At 55.4% G+C, this 13850-nt stretch overlaps 1 protein-coding gene across 5 annotated transcripts in view; it reads right to left on the bottom strand.

Moving 5' to 3' along the window:
• Positions 1 to 8192, bottom strand: part of DNAH2 (dynein axonemal heavy chain 2) — an 80839-nt gene extending 72647 nt beyond the window's left edge. For 3 of the 5 annotated variants that reach the window (XM_073881650.1, XM_073881651.1, XM_073881654.1), the window contains exons 1-4: positions 8107 to 8191; positions 6397 to 6597; positions 3419 to 3480; positions 1603 to 1773 (exon numbers count right to left, since the gene is read on the bottom strand). In XM_073881650.1, the coding sequence (XP_073737751.1) occupies positions 1603 to 1773; positions 3419 to 3480; positions 6397 to 6583 (420 nt within the window). In that variant the 5' untranslated portion in view covers positions 6584 to 6597; positions 8107 to 8191. Of the gene's footprint in view, positions 1 to 1602; positions 1774 to 3418; positions 3481 to 6396; positions 6598 to 8106 lie in introns of all 5 variants that reach the window. The other 2 variants (XM_073881652.1, XM_073881653.1) reach the window with 1 other exon arrangement.
• Between the last annotated feature and the right edge of the window lie 5658 nt (positions 8193 to 13850).

Below are 13850 nucleotides of genomic sequence, written 5' to 3'. Positions count from 1 at the left end.
TTTGCTTTTGGTGTCAGAAACTTCGCGCCCTCTGACCAACATCTCCGTGTTTCCCCCTCCCCCCAGCTAAGTAGATTTTTAACGTTTTCCATATTTCCCAATCCTATTCATTGAATAATCCATTCTTCCCCACAGATTTTTAAATGGAATTTTTATAGAAAATGCTTACATATATGTGCCTGTATTTTGTGTCTTTAATGTTGTATATGTGATGTATATTCCTGGCCCAGTACAACTCTGTTTTATTTTATTTTACTTTATTTTTACACAGGCTCCCTGCCCAACACATGACCCTGAGATGGAGAGTCACACGCTTCACTGACTGAGTCTACAGGGCGCCCCAGCTCTGTTTTAATCACTACAGTTAAATACGAGATTTTCATATTCACAGCTCTCCTTCAGTGCTTTCCTTCTTCATCGTGTTCTTTGCTATTTTCATGCATTTTTCCAGATACATCTTAAAATCTTTACACAAGCGACCTAGGGACTGTGGCACTTTGATTGCAGTCGTGTTAAAATGGTGCATTTGTTTGGATGGAATGATCTTCATAATTAAGATTCCCACTTAGAAACAGGATATGGCTCACTGTGCAGTCAGATCTTCTGACATGGCCTGCAGCACAGTTGCTTTCTTTCATATAAATCCTACACATTTTGCAAATTTTTGTTCCTTTTATGAATGAGGTCTTTTTTTTTTTTTTCCATGTCGTCTTATAGCTGACGATTGGGTATGTGCAGGAAAAAGCCGCCGTCTGTTTTCACTCTTGTTTAATCTGGAACATTTCACCAATTGTGTCACCGCAGAGGGCCGTGTTCGTGTTCATTATCATTTCACTTTTGTACGTGTGCTGACAATAAAAGCAAAGCAAAAGCCTTTCTCTGCTCCAATATTTTATTTCAAAGATATCAAACATGTAGAAAAGTTACAAGAATTTTACAATAATGACCTACGCACCCACCGCCCAGAGGCTACCACTAACATTTAACTCTACAACCTGTCCTTTCACGGTCTCCCTACCCGTGGTTTAGTCTTTGCTAATGCATCTTCCACATTGTTGAAACAGGTACCGACCTCATTCGTGAAGGCCTTCGCTAGCTCCCCCCGGGGCCCGAGGCCGAACTGTCCAGCCTAACACACAAGGCCCTCCACAAGCTGTCCCCCACCCACCTTTTCAGGATCACTTCCCAAAGCTCTTCTTTGCATATAAAGTGTTCTTTACCGGAACGGCTCTTACCCAGACCCGATGAAATCCTATTTCCCTTTCATCTCCACCTGAAACAGCACCTCCGTCGCCGAGCCCTGCCAGCCTTCTGTGGCTATAGCAGTTGCACCCATCAAGCGCCTATAAAGCTCTGGCCACGGCATCATAACATACTGTAAATATTCTGTATATGTCTGTCTTCCCCACTAGACCATGAGATCACCAAAAGCGAAAGCCCACCTCGTTCCTCTCTGTATCACACTGCTGGGCCGGGTTCCTGACACACCATGAGGCTCAACAGACCTTGGGTCCAGAAGATAAGACTCCAAGATGACTGAGATACGCCGAACCCTCGGCTCCCTGGCAGACCGCCTTGGAGTCGGGAGAGCAGAGTACCCACCTGAACAGGCATGCCCAGATCTAGCTTCAGCCCCATGTAGGGGTCGATGAAGATGGTGAGGATGAGCTCCGAAGGGTCCTGGGCAAAGTGTTCCAGAATGGCATCATGCTCCACCGTCCAAGCAGCATCTGCTAGTCCTGTCAGCACAGCTCGGGACAGGAAGAGGGGCTTCTACAGAAGGAGAGCAGAGAGCCGAAGCAGGTATGGCTGTTAGGATGTCGTTTCTCCCATTCACAAGTGCCCGTCGGGATGGGAGACGGGAAGTCAGAAGGGTCCAGAATGGTAAAGGATGAACTGAGGATGAGTTCCTCATCCTCCGAGGATGAACTGAGTGATAGGTTTCAAGCTTCTGAAGAAACAAGACAATGAGGTTCCCTTGCTTCTACAAGTAAAACGAGAATAGATCACTAGAGGAAAAGTGGGGGATAGTATCTTCCCAAGATACCTCCTTTATGCCTGTCGTTGTAAAAACGCATCGTCAAGCAATCCTCAACCTCAAAGTAAAACTAAGTCAAGGGAGCCTGTAGGATATTAGCCTAAAGCCAGCAACCAGGAGCAAAGACGCAAGCCAGAAAAAGGGTAAGGCTGCAGCCTCACCGGGGTCCTGAAGTAATAGGAGATACCCAGTGAAAGCCAACCGGCATAGCAGAGAGGAAGAAGGGAGGGGAAAAGGCAAGACTGGGAAACACCAAAGAACACATCAATTAGATGAAAAATAAACTGTGCGTGCTTCGGCAGCACATATACTAAAATTGGATGAAAAATAAATTATAACTGGTGACTCAAAAAAAATTCATCTCTAGAACTCCACTAAATAATTCAGGAAACTTGGGGCACCTGGCTGGCTCAGTCTGAGAACGTGTGACTCTCGATCTCAGGGTCGTGAGTTCAAGCCCCACGTTGGGTGTAGAGATTACTAAAGAAAACAAATAAGCTTTAAATATTTAAGGGAACTAGGGGCGCCTGGGTGGCTCAGTCGTTAAATGTCCGCCTTCGGCTCGGGTCATGATCCCGGGGTCCTGGGATCGAGCCCCGCATCGGGCTCCCTGCTCGGCGGGAAGCCTGCTTCTCCCTCTGCCACTCCCCCTGCTCGTGTTCCCTCTCTCGCTGTGTCTCTCTCTGTCAAGTAAATAAATAAAATCTTTAATAAATAAATAAATATTTAAGGAAACTAGAAGACATGAAGATGAACATGGATAGTCACTCTGTCCTCCCAGTTCTCCTGGAAGATAAGAAGGAGTCTCTTTCACTTAAAGTTTCCAAATCAAGAAAACTCAGTGCTCTGAGAGCTCTCTCATATAAAGATGTAGAGGAGCCCATGAGGAAAACATGACGACGCCAGGAAATGAATGCACAAAAGGACATGAACAGGCATGTCACGTCATAGAAATCAGAAAGTGAAAATATGAAAAAATGTCCAATTTCACTTGAAATCAAAGAAACACAAATAAAAATAGCAAAGATAGAGCATTTATTGCTACGCTGCTAACAGGCAGGCCTGGAAAGCGCTTGCTGCTAGCGTGTGGCCAAAACATGCAGTTCATCTGGAAAACAGCTGGGCGTCACACACTAAGCTTCTCCCAGTTTGACTCAAGGTGGGGACACAAGGAAGCGAAAGCGACGAGACCTGTCCCTCACTTAAAACCCTCTCCTGGGGGGACGGGGACAGCTTTGTCCTTTACTCAGCAGGCCGGATTTGTGGTGAGCAGGCTCCCAGTAGGTTGAAGAGAATTCCTCGCACGCCATTTTACAACTGACCCTCGGATTCACTGGTTATTGGGGAAGAATGTTTGTCTCGGGGAAGACCCTAACTTACCACATCCACCTCGGGCTCCGGTAATTCTTCCTTCTCTACTTCGGGTTCCTCCAATGGCGGCTCTGGGAAGAATAAAAATTCCAAGATGAAGGTGATCCTTCAAAACTTAAACACAGAGTCGCCCTATGACCCAGAGTCGCCACATGACTCCACCATATTCCGCTTCCGGGCGTATCCCCGAGAGAACTGGAGGCGGGGACTGCAATAGACACTCGGAGCGCCCATGCTCACAGAAGCACGATTCACAGCAGCCAAAAGGCGGAAACAACTCAAGTGTCCATCAACAAACAACATGATCCACAAACTGCAGGGGAATACGATTCAGCTATAAAAAGGAACGGAAGGCGCCCCTGGGCCTGGGTGGCTCAGTCGCTGAGCGTCTGCCTTCGGCTCAGGTCATGGTCCCGGGGTCCTGGGATCGAGCCCCCGCATCGGGCTCCCTGCTCAGCGGGAAGCCTGCTTCTCCCTCTCCCGCTCCCCCTGCTTGTGTTCATGCTCTCGCTATCTCTCTCTCTGTCAAATAAATAGCTAAAATCTTTAAAAATAAATAAATAAATAAAAAGGAACGGAGGTCAGCCGCCTTGCCACACCACCGAGGAACCAGTCAAGAAAGACCGCACACCATATGAATCCATTTACATGAAATGTCTAGAATCGGCAAATCCAGAGACAGAAAGTGGATTGGTGGTTATCAGGATCTGTGGGGGCGTGGCTGCTAAAAAAAACTAGGCTCTGATGCAAGTAAAGAAACAGGGTCACCCAGGGGCGCCTGGGTGGCTTAGTCGGTTAAGTATCCGACTCTTGATTTCGGCTCAGGTCGTGATCTCAGGGTCTTCCTGGGACTGAGCACCAGAGTTAGGCTCCCTGTTCAGCGGGGCGTCCGCTTCTCCCTCTGCCTCCGCCCTGCCCCCTGCTTGTGTTCGAGCTCGCTCACTCTAATAAGTAAAATCCTTTTTGTTAAAGCGTTTTCAAATTACAAATATGGAATTATAAACCTGCCCTTCTTTCTTTTCTTAATGGGAATTGAGGAACGCTTAAGGAAGCAACGCTTGTTAATACAGACCTCCAAAGGGTGTCTGCCATTTGACCATGCATCTTTACCAAGAAGCGTCTTAGGCCCTCCTTCAACCCAGCATCTGCTATAACAAAATACCACAGACTGGGTGGCTTTTAAACACCAGAAACTTATTTCTCACGCTTCTGAAGCCTGGAAGTCCTAGATCAGGATGCCAGCCTGGTCACTTCTAGGTCACGGACTTCTCATGGTGTCCTCACATGGAAGAACCGGGCAAGGGATCTCTGGAAACACTTTCCTAAAGCACTTATTCCCATCCATGACATGTTTGGGTTTTTTTGTTTGTTGTTTTTTTTTTTTTTTGATGTAGGGTTCCATGATTCCTTGTTTGTGCACAACACCCGGTGCTCCACGCAGAACGTGCCCTCTTGAATACCCATCACCAGGCTGACCCATCCCCCTACCCCCTCCCCTCTAGAACCCTCAGTTTGTTTCTCAGAGTCCATCGTCTCTCATGGTTCGTCTCCCCCTCCGACTTACTCCCCTTCGTTCTTCCCCTCCTGCTATCTTCTTCTTTTTCTTTTTTCTTAACATATGTTGCATTATCTGTTTCAGAAGTACAGATCTGTGACATGTTTTAAGCCCTCTCATGATTTAAGCACCTCTCAAAGGCCCCACCTACTAATCCCATCACATTGAGCATTAGGATTTCAACATCTGAGTTTGAGGGGGGGGCACAAACATTCAGACCATAGCAGGCCCCCCCGTGTCCAGGGGGACAGGCCTCAATCCCTCCCCAACTCCAAAGGTGACAGGGATTACTGTGCATTTCGGGGCTGCTCTGGAGGCCCAGGGCCTCTCTGAGCCTCTGTTGGGGTTATGTGTCTCTACGTCAAACAATAAAAAGGCTTAGAGCTCAGGGAGGCCTAGATTCTTTGTGTTTGCTGGTCAATGCTTCCCCCTAGAATCTCCTTCCCTTCCCACACTGGAGGGTTCTCCACACTGAACCTCGCCGCCTCCTGCTCCCTCCCTCTATTCCCGGTACCCAGCCTCTGGGAGCCAGTCCCACTTGAAATGCTTCCGAGAGAACTCAGAAGGAAACATGTTGCATATTTCTAACGTCTGGATCCTAGGGACCCCGTGTACCCTGGACCCTTCTCCCACACCCATGTTTAATCTCCCCGCTTTTCATGTCAAAAGGAGATTCCATTTCTCTCCATCTTGACAGGCTGCCAGCAGGGTAAAGAAGCCCCACGGAACAGAGGAAGGCTATGCTTAGTTCATAGTCATATCTGCACCGTCCAGTGCTCTAAGGGACAGCCCAGCGACAGCCACCCAAAACCTTCCAACCCACAGGGCCGGAGTCCCTCCATCAAAGCCATGGGAGGCAGACTCTTTAAACTCTTTTCTCCTCCCATCCCCACCCCCGATGTAGACATCAGGCTGCTTTTCTCGTGGCCCTGGACCTGAACCTCCTGAGTCGACCGAGGCCCCTGCCAAAATGAAGGCAGAACTACAAGAACTTGAAACAGATGGGAGAAAGCATCCGTCAGGCTTAGGATTCAAAGGGTGGCAAAGCAGGCTGAGTCTCCATGGTGATGGGCTTAATGGGAGAAAAACATTATTTGTTTTGCCATCCAGGGTGAAAATGGGAAAAAAGAAGAGATCAAACCCTCTTCGGTGTGGTAGGAGCAACCCGGAACACTCGAAGTCAGAAGAAAGAGGCGAAGATAATGGACTGGCTAGTGAGCTCTTGGTGCGTTGGTGGGGGGTGCGGGGGGGGGGGGTACAGGAAAACAGAAAGAACAGGTATAAGGCTGGCCAGGAGGAAAACACAGAAGGACCCCAGCAGCAGGCCTGAGATTCCACCGAACCCCCGGCTTATAACCCAGAAGCAACAGCCCTCGGACCCTCTTTAAATACAAACATTCTGCCTCCAAGCTCCTCCCCAGCAGGTACCCACCAGGCTCCTCTTTGAGGGGCTCAGGCTCCAGCTCAGGCTCATCAGAGGACAGGGGGTTCTCTGCAGCCTGCGAGGCCAGCGCCGCCTGCGAGGCCAGCGCCGCCTGACCATCTCTCCTGCGGGCGCCTCCGCGGCTGGCACTTCCCCGGGCACTCACTTTCCTCCTCTTCTCCGCTTTGCTGGACATGGTGCGGGCAGGACCTGTAGACATGCGAGCAGCTGGGGGTCCACCACCAGAGCCACCCTCACCCCGCCCCCCAGGACACTCAGTCCCCTCTGAATGCACAAACTGAGACCCCACTCCGTATCATAATCTCAGCTGGGGATACCCACATCCTGCGCCATGAACCACAAGGGGCCTTGCAGACCTCACTCCCTTCCCTGAGGAATCCCACTTTCTTCAGTGTACTGGGTCAAAAAATCAAAGTCCGTCCCTTAAGGCTTTAGGAACGAACGGAAGTTGAAGAGGGTAGCCTCTAACAGACACCCGCTAAGGAGGACTTAGGAACCCCTCTCTCTGCCCAGAAGTGTCAGAATGGAAGATCACGAGGGAAAAAAACCTACCAAGCTGAGGGGTGGCTGCACACACCCTCAACCACCTTACCCCTCAGGGCCATGGGTGAGTGAGAGAAGGCCTAGGGAAGGGAAGACTGTCCCTAAGTTCCCCACCCTTGTCTCTGGGTCAAGTCAATGAAACACCCCAAGATAATGCTCCTATGTAGCTCCTTTCCTCCCAGCTTACTAATAACCCCTCCAAGAGGGGAGGGGGGGGCATGGAAAATTCTCCTCCTACCCACACTAAAATGTTCAACCTCCTTAAGCAAAGAAAAACCATATTTGTGACATGTCTCTCTAGCTTTTCATTGCTGGGGGGGTGGGGGGGGGGTAGGAACCCTGTCTTGTGTGTACTGAAAAGGTCTCTTAGTATAGTTGACGGAGTAACTCTGGGCTAACCCATAATGAAGATGAAGATCATTCCACTCCTCATGCCCTGAGAACAGACTGGGAGAAGCAAGAAGAAAAGTAGAAAAGTCACCCAAGGTGGAATTTCGCATTGTGTCTGGGGGAGAAGGCATTGGGGGAAGGAGGAAGGCCTCGCTCAGGAAAGGAGGAGCATCTCTGGCCGGCTTCGGGAATCCCAGGGGCAATGTGGGGCTGCATCCAGCTCCAGCCTGACAGCCACCTGTGGCTTTCCTCCCTCGTCCCCACAGGCTGCCCCGGGCATTGATCACAGGTTATGAGTTTCAGACTTGAAGGATGTATGTACTTGGCTCCAAGGAAAAACGTTCTATTAGGCCAACGCATCGATAAAACCAACTGCAGCAGCGCGGCGGGTCTCCAGAGAAGCGTCAGGCTGCGCTTCCCTGCCTCCGGGTCAGGGCCCCAGGAGCGTTCGCGGGCCAGATTGGGGGCACCCTCCCCACGGGGCTCGCCCCCCAGGTCCGCCACGGCGGGCCCCGGGGGGGGGGGCTACTCTGCCAGCCTGGGGACCCGGCCCACCGCCCAGGGGACCGGCCCCGTCCTCAAGCGGGCTCCCAGGAGGCAAACTTGCCTACAACGGTCACAACGGCCCCCACCCCACGCCGCGGCGTCTCGATCCCTACCGCCCCTTCTTCTCCCCTCCCCGCCCTCTGCCCGCCCCCCCACCCCGGCCCCTTCTCCCCGAGGCTTCCCGCGTCTCCTTTCCTCCTCTCTGCCCCCGACACACACCTCACGACGCCGACCCTGTCCACCCTGGGCAGGCCGACCGGCCACTCCGGCTGGGAAAGTCGCCCCGCGAGCCCCGCTCCCGCCCGCGCCTGCACGCGTCGCCAAGGCAACCCCGCGCGGGGAGGGGCGAGCGGCCGGGGCGCGAGCCCGCGAGCCCGCGAGCCCGGTCTCCACGGCGCAGGCGCAGGGCAGCCCCGCTCCGCCGCCCGGCCGCCCGACTCGGCCCGCGTGCGCCCCGCGGGCATCCGCGGCCAGAAGGACCGGCCGGCCCGGGCCGGCCACCGAGTCCGGCAGGCCGGAGGGGGCCGGGTGTGGTCCGAGTACGGGCTGGAAGGGCTGGGGCTGAGGGCACAAGCTGCCCCTCCCCCGCCCCCGCGGGACACCGAAAGGGCCGGGGGAGCCCCGCGTTCGACCCCGCGCCCGGGTCCGCGGGCTCGCTCCCGCACGCGTCCGGCAGGTGGCGCCCGGCGTCCCGCCTGCGGGGCTGGTCGGCGCTCTGGAAGGCGCTCCGGGATTTCGAGGCAGCCGTGGCTGCAGCTGGGTCCGCGGGAAAAACCGGGGCTGGAGCACCCCTGCCCTCCCGCTCGTTTCCCTCGCCTGCGCTCGGACCGGGGTCTAGGAGCGCCGGGCCGCGCGGGGCGGGGGAGAGCAGGGAAGAACGGAACTGGAATTTGGGGAACCTGGAGACTGGCTCTGGGAAGCGTCGCCCGTTTTGGGGGGAACGGGAGGCGGGGACTCCCTGGGGAAGGTGACCGGGCCAGGGAGGGGCTCGGCTCTCCGTGAGAACAAAGGCTGAGTCCTGGGGAAGCGGGAGGAGAGGGGGCGTGAGAGCTGGGGGGCAGACCTCAGCTGGGGCTAGGGGGCGCTGCGGGCCCGGGGCCGCGGACGGGGCGCCTGGAACCCTGGGCTCCGCCGGTGGCGGGAGAGAGCTGGAGCGAGGAAGCCGAGTCAGGGGGATGGGAAGGCACCCTCCCTGCTTCCATCAGTAGTGCCTAATTAAGACAAAGCCAGCAGCGAGCCCACTGATTACATTTCCATGAGGAGCTACATTGATGACATTTTCTTTGCTGGATGAGGAGGGGGAGAAGTTGGCACCTCAGTTCCCCGTTTTTCTGGTCGGTGTTCACACCTGACGGGTCTCGTTATGCAGTCTGGCACTACAAAGCTCTGCTGTCTCGGGGACTCGTGAAGGGCCCTTGGGTTCATCCACGGAACCCACCTGTCCTGATTTCCAGAATTGACCCGCCCCCCCCCTCCGCCCCCTTATCCTTAAGGTAGACGTCTGGGCCTTGATTTGGGGCCCCCTGCCCAGGCCAAAGTCCTCCTGCTGAAGACAAGGGTTGGAGTTGTGAGGGGCCCTGCCACGCCCCAACCCAGCTGCGCAGCAAGTAGGGGCCAGGTGGGTGATCCTCTAACCAAATAGGCGGTGGGTGGCAGGGAGGTGACATGATTGGTCAGATCCCCCAGGGAGAAGTCCCGAAAGAGTGAAGATTCGAGGGGAGGCATGGGGCGGGGAGCCTTAGAAACAGGGCTCATGGCTCCCACAGGAAAGGAACGTTGTGTAGACCCCGTTTCTCTTCGGACTGCCCCCCCCCCACTCTTGGCTGTGCGGAGGGATCCCAGCCCCCTACATTATGCTAAAAAGGTAATCAAACATCTCGCTTTGCTAATTACTGCTCAATCCGATTAAACGCCGCTGAAGCTCATCAACAGAGGTGGAGGTAGGGGGAAGGGCTGAGGGGGAGCCAACCAGAGCTGAGGTGGGGGTCTTGTCCCCGGGGGCTCCAGGGGCCAGCCAGGGTACCAAGACGCAATACCCCCCCCAAAGGAAAGGGACAGAACAGGTGTACCCGTGAGACCCTTACCCTTACTGCATCCCCCACCCTCAAGCCTTTCCCTCCTCCCAGACCTTCATTAACCTCAGAACCCAGGCATCCGGCCATTCCCACAGCTCGCCACACACACCCCTGTCCCAGATTTAATAAGTTCTGTTCTCTCACTGTCAATATTGGATGTCTCAGAGCAATCTCCACGGAGAGAGGGGGACTCTTCCCTTGCTTCCCCCCTACCTTGGCCGTCATTTGCCCGCCCCAGTCTCTTTGTGTCCCCAACCTTCTCTAACTAGCTGACTTAATGAAATGATATTAAAGTCTTAAGCAACCCCCAAAGAATGGTTGTTATGGTGAAGGGAGTGGGCAGGACGCCTGGGTCCCTGAGGGGAGCAAGGGCTGAGGAGGGGGAGAATGAGCCAGAGGCGAAGGTCTGGAGGCCTCAGTCCCCGCTGGGGAGCAGCGGATCTGGGGTGAGCCGGGGGCTGGACCTCTGGACCTTGGCGGGAAGCAAAGGGAGTGAGGGCTGGGGCCCTGGAGAAGGTGGGAGAGAGGACATTCACGAAGTCGGGGTCTCAGCCTGTTGTCCAGAGCATCCGTCAGGGACGGAGAGGCCAGCTGGGGCGGGGGGGCGCAGCGGGGTGGGAACAGGGCCTCTGTACCAGCAGCCTCCTGCTGACTGTGCCCTGGGCCGGTCCCGTGAGAACCAGAGTAGATTCCTCTTGAGCCCTGACTCATCCCTCTTCCCCCCTTCTCCCCCAGCAGACCCCCACAGGTGATTTGTAGCTGATGCCCTCACAATGGTCGGGGCCAGGAGAGAGAGCCGTTCCATGACATGAAGAGCTGAGAGCTTCCAGGAGAGAAGAGAAAGAACAGAGGCCAAGAGATGGGAAGCCAAGCCCCCCCCCCCACCTCCCCCCACCCATCCCCATCTCACTCCCCTGGGGACCCTGGCCCAGCCCCAGTCCCCTTGGGGTGGTGGGAATCCGAGGACATTTGGCTGGGGCTGATTGATGAGGGAGGAGGCAGCCACCGGGCACTGAGACTGCTGTTTGCTGAGCACACAGATTGCTCCCCACTCACCAGCTGCCGCCCGCTGAGGCTGCTCAGTGTCACCAGCAGCAGCAGCAGCAGCAGCAGCTCCAAGCACCGGAGCTGGAGGGAGCTGGTGCCTGAGTTTCTGAGGGCACAGGGGGGAAGAGGGAGAACCAGGACCCCAAATGCTTCAGTTCCTGGTGGGAATCGGGTTGGGGGGGGGTCCCTCGGACCTGGTCCCCTGAGAACTCCCTTCAGGACTCCACCTTCCCTGCTACATCTCAGACATCTCCTCCTGCCCTGCGTTCACTCCTTTCCATGCTGCCCCCCAAATTCTGAGCCTATCCCAGCCAGCCCCCTGCCTCCAAGCCATCCTGCAGCATTTCCCCCAGCCTGCCTACAGATCTTGAAACTTTCCCTGGGGGAAGGGGGGCCCCCTGTTTGCGATTCCTCACATAGCCCCTTAGGAAGCTCCATTTTTCGTTCTAACTGAAATCCCACTTGGGATGTCGACCATTCCCTATCAGAAATTCCCACAGCAGCCCTTTGCTCTATGCCCCTTTCCTTAAAACCCCCCAACATACCCCCCCCCACACACACACACACACGTCCACCTAATTCACATCCTGCAAAGTGTGAGCCTCCGTGTGCAGCTCAGCCCCCAGGACAGCCTCTGCTGTTTGGGCCTGGGGGTGGGGGTTGGGAGGGTATGTGCAGCTTTAGCCTCTATGGCCCCCGGTTCTCAGGGTTCCCCTACTTCCTCTCGGCCTGCCCACTCTAGACCCTGTACCAGCAGCCGTGCCATGGCCCCCACAAAGGTCAGAGCATCTTCCTTGCCCTTCCAGAGCTCAAAAGGTAGTTGAGGAAAACACAACTCATGCACAACATCTGAATGGGAGAACAGGAATACCGAGTTAGACCAACTTCCTAAATGTGGATTCTAGACCCTACGTGACTTGCCCCCCTCCAGGCTGAGGCTGCTGAGGGACAAGACACACCTGGGACGTCTGCTGGTTGCGAGCTCCTCCTCGCTCTTCCCAAACATGCTGAGATCTCACCTCTGCACTTTGCACTTGCTGTTCTCTCTGTGGGGTGTGCCCTTCCCAGAGCCTTCCTCCACATCACTCACTCAAGGTCGGAGTCAAATGTCACCTCTTCAGTGGGACCTTCCTGACCTCCTAACCTAAAGCACCTCCCTGTTACTCTCCAGCCTCTTCATCCCGTTACTCTGGTTTGTTTATATCACCTGTCACTGCCAGAAACGTTATCGGGTTGTCCCCCACCCAGACGTGGGCTTGGTGAAAGCAGGGACTTTGCTGCATCTACTCTATATTCCCAGGGCCCGAAAGAGTTCCTGGAACAAAGTAGACACTTAATGGGATGTCGAGCGAACAAGCGAACAACAACAAGAACAAAAAACGAATGTGTTCCTGCCCCCTCTCTTCGTTTCGAGGTAGCCGTTACCTGGGGGGCACGTTGGCGTGTTTGGACCTGGGAAGAGAACAGAATGGCATGTGTGGTTCTATGTGGAAGTGACCAGTCGTTTCAAATAGCTCGAGAGCTGCGCGTGTGGCAGGCTGCAAGTCCCGTGTTGCCCCTGCGCGTGGAGGGGGGAGTCCGGAGACGCCAGCGTTCCGAGGGGGTGTGTCCCGGGATGTTGTGCAGAATGTGCAGCTCCTGTCCCCAGCTGTGCATCTGTCCCCAGGTGTCTTCCTGTCCCTCAGCGTGTTACGATGTCTTGGCTGCTTCGGCGAGGTGTTTGTCACCGAGACTATTTATCCCCACTTCTCCCTCTCATCGTCCCTCCACCTGCGCCTCTGGATGTCTGTTGGGGAGGGCGGATTGGTTCTCCCTCGGCTCCCTTGCCCCCTCACACACACAGCCCTGCCCCAGTCTTGGACCCCTCCCTTTCTCACTGGGCCCTGTTGCTGGGCTCTGGGTTGCCATAGTGACGGTTGCCAAGTCCCTGAGGCTGATAGCCAGCGATGGGGCTGTCGGCTCCATCCACGCGGGAGGCTGAGGGGGGCTTCCCATTGTGTGGAGAAGGGGATGTTGCCATGACAACCAACCCCCACTAAGGGGCAGGGACCAGCCCTTCCACCCCCCCCCTCAAGCCTCCCCACCTCAGGCTGCCCCAGTGCAGGCTCCGAAGGACAGGAGTAAATTCCAGACAGCCCAGCACCTGGCCTCCGTCGGCAGCCCCCCTCCCAGAGCGCCCGCACCTCTCAGGCCCCGGGCGGCTGGCTCGGACAGGGGGAGGGGCAGGGGTCCCCTTAGACAGAGTGGGGCAGGAGGAGCCCTTGACCTCCAGGCAGATGGAAGACAGCGGGAGGGGACCTAAAGTCCGGGGGCGGGGGGTGGGCAGGGCAGAGGCTGTGACCCCTGCCGACTAGCTCCAGAGATGCTCCTGGCTGGCTGCTTTTGTGGTTGGAGAATGGGGCTGAGCCTAGGGGGCTGGGCACCCAGGGTTTTTTAGGGAAGAAGAGCCTGGGTTATGGGTACACAGGAAGCCATGGGGCGGGCAGCTTGATGCCTGGGTCCCTGACTCTTCTGGGGAGTCATACCACTTCTGCCCACACTGGTCCCCAGCAGCAAAACTCCCTGAGTCAGAGGTGCCTTGGGCAGGGATGGTAGGGAGTAGACTTGAACCCGGGAACATGTTTCTTCCCCACTCTGTTTCTGACTGCGACTTGCCTTGTCTCTGGCGCTTCGGTTTAGCAACAGACACGTGTGAACACGGACTCACATACATCCCCATTGGATGTACCGGCAACTCATGCTCCGGTGTGGGTTCCTCTCTCCCTCCCCTGGAGCCAGCTGCTGGCCTTCTCACCCAGCCCAGTATCCCTTCCCCCTGTGCTGCCCACCTCACCCCTCCAA

This window comes from Callorhinus ursinus, unplaced genomic scaffold, assembly GCF_003265705.2.
Source record: "Callorhinus ursinus isolate GAN/ISIS: 27379988/994484 unplaced genomic scaffold, GSC_fseal_2.0 scaffold43, whole genome shotgun sequence".
Lineage (NCBI taxonomy): Eukaryota > Metazoa > Chordata > Mammalia > Carnivora > Otariidae > Callorhinus > Callorhinus ursinus.
The sequence above is the reverse complement of the archived record's forward strand: the minus strand, read 5'-3'. Positions and strand labels throughout refer to the sequence as shown.